This window comes from Diaphorina citri, unplaced genomic scaffold (genome assembly GCF_000475195.1).
Source record: "Diaphorina citri unplaced genomic scaffold, Diaci psyllid genome assembly version 1.1 scaffold7848, whole genome shotgun sequence".
Classification (NCBI taxonomy): domain Eukaryota; kingdom Metazoa; phylum Arthropoda; class Insecta; order Hemiptera; family Psyllidae; genus Diaphorina; species Diaphorina citri.
Window position 1 is genome coordinate 1,398 of NW_007385224.1, and position 1,672 is coordinate 3,069.

General features: G+C 44.4%; 1 protein-coding gene across 1 annotated transcript; it reads left to right on the forward strand.

Annotated features, from left to right (window-relative positions):
* Positions 1 to 307: 307 nt before the first annotated feature.
* LOC108254045 (neuroendocrine convertase 1-like) lies at positions 308 to 1,168 on the forward strand (the record flags this gene model as incomplete). Its single annotated transcript, XM_017449000.1, has 2 exons — positions 308 to 489; positions 1,031 to 1,168. Coding segments are annotated over 2 exons (320 nt in total), but the record flags the coding sequence as incomplete, so codon positions are not given.
* Positions 1,169 to 1,672: the final 504 nt, after the last annotated feature.

Below are 1,672 nucleotides of genomic sequence, written 5' to 3' on the forward strand. Positions count from 1 at the left end.
GCAGTATAAATTTCATCTTCTTGGAATTGTTTGGCATTCATCTTCTTCAATCTTGGGATTGTTTGGCAGCTCTGCACTCCGTTCTGTCTCCTTCATTTCACTGCAGCTACTGCTTCCGGAGGTCTTCAACTCTTCACTACTTGATTGATGTAGATATGCCAACCTTGGTCTTTCTCTTCCCTGGATTCCAATCATTCTTCCTTCTATGATGTCAACTATAGTTATGTCTCTATAAATGTCCAATCCATCTATGCCTTCTTTCTTCCTGTTTAAATTTAATGAGCACTAATATTCGTCTGACCATCAGGTCACAACCGATGTGAACAACGGGTGCACTCAGTTTCACACCGGAACTTCAGCTGCGGCACCGTTGGTGGCTGGTATTCTAGCTCTTCTACTGGAGGCCAATCCGGAACTAACGTGGCGCGACGTCCAACATCTGATCATATGGACGTCGGAAGTAGCACCGCTTGAGGACAACTATGGCTGGTGAGTATTCTTCTTCTTAAGGTTCCTCTCCCAGCGGAGGTTGCAAATTATATTGGCAATTTTGTTTTTGTCTCTTGCAATCCTCAACAAATCTCGGTAGTCACATTTAAACCAATCTCTCAAATTACTCCTCCAATGATTTTCTTCTTCTGCCTCTGTTTCGTCGTTCTTCTATCTTCCCTTCCAGAATCAGGTTCAGCAGTTTGTATTTTTCCATTGAAAGCCCAAATCACGCCCTGAATTCCAATATCGTAAACACTCTCGACGATATTTGTCTCTTGCAATCCTCAACAAATCTCGGTAGTCACATTTAAACAAATCTCTCAAATTACTCCTCCAATGATTTTCTTCTCTGCCTCTGTTTCGTTGTTCTTCTATCTTCCCTTCCAGAATCAGGTTCAGCAGTTTGTATTTGGTGAGTATATAATTCCTTTTATACATAAAACTCGATAGTTTCCAATTTTTCACTAGAAAACTCAACAATATCCACTGCAAAGCCCAACAATTCCCTTTATAAAACCCATCATTTTCCACTCCTCAGGTATGAGAATGGGTTTGGGTTTATGGTGAGCCATGACTTCGGGTTTGGGATGATCAATGCGTTCGCTCTAATCACGGAGGCCAGGACATGGAAAAACGTCCCATTGAGCTCAGTGTGTGTAGTGCCGGTCGAAGTGGGGTAAGTAACTTTATACTAAGCCTAAAAACGTTCTCGGAACGGCTGACTTTCTCCTATTCTGTCCTTCTCTCTTCGATTTCGGTTCGATAAGACCTCCGTTGATAAGGTGTGTCCAAACATAGTCGACCGGCCGTAGCGTCGACGAGGTGAATCTATGTTGTGGGGGCAGTGTGGACGATTCAGTCGACTTCGATTGATGGCCGGTCGACTATGAGTGGAAACACCTTTGTTTTTCAGTTTCCACGTTTCCGTTTCCAGCCTATTTATTATCTTGGAGGAGGGTAGTGCGTTCTGCCTTGTAAGCGCTAGGTCGCGATTCCCACCCGGGGCGATACTAAACCTAAACGTTCTCGGAACGGCTGGCTTTCTCCTATCCTGTCCTCTTTTCGATTTCGAAACGATAAAGCTTTACGTCGCAAGTTCAAATTTGGGGGCCGCTCATTTTTGAAGCTGATCTACGCGGAACCCTTGGGTCGTCGTTGAGTTGTCGCTGCGTCACCAGTG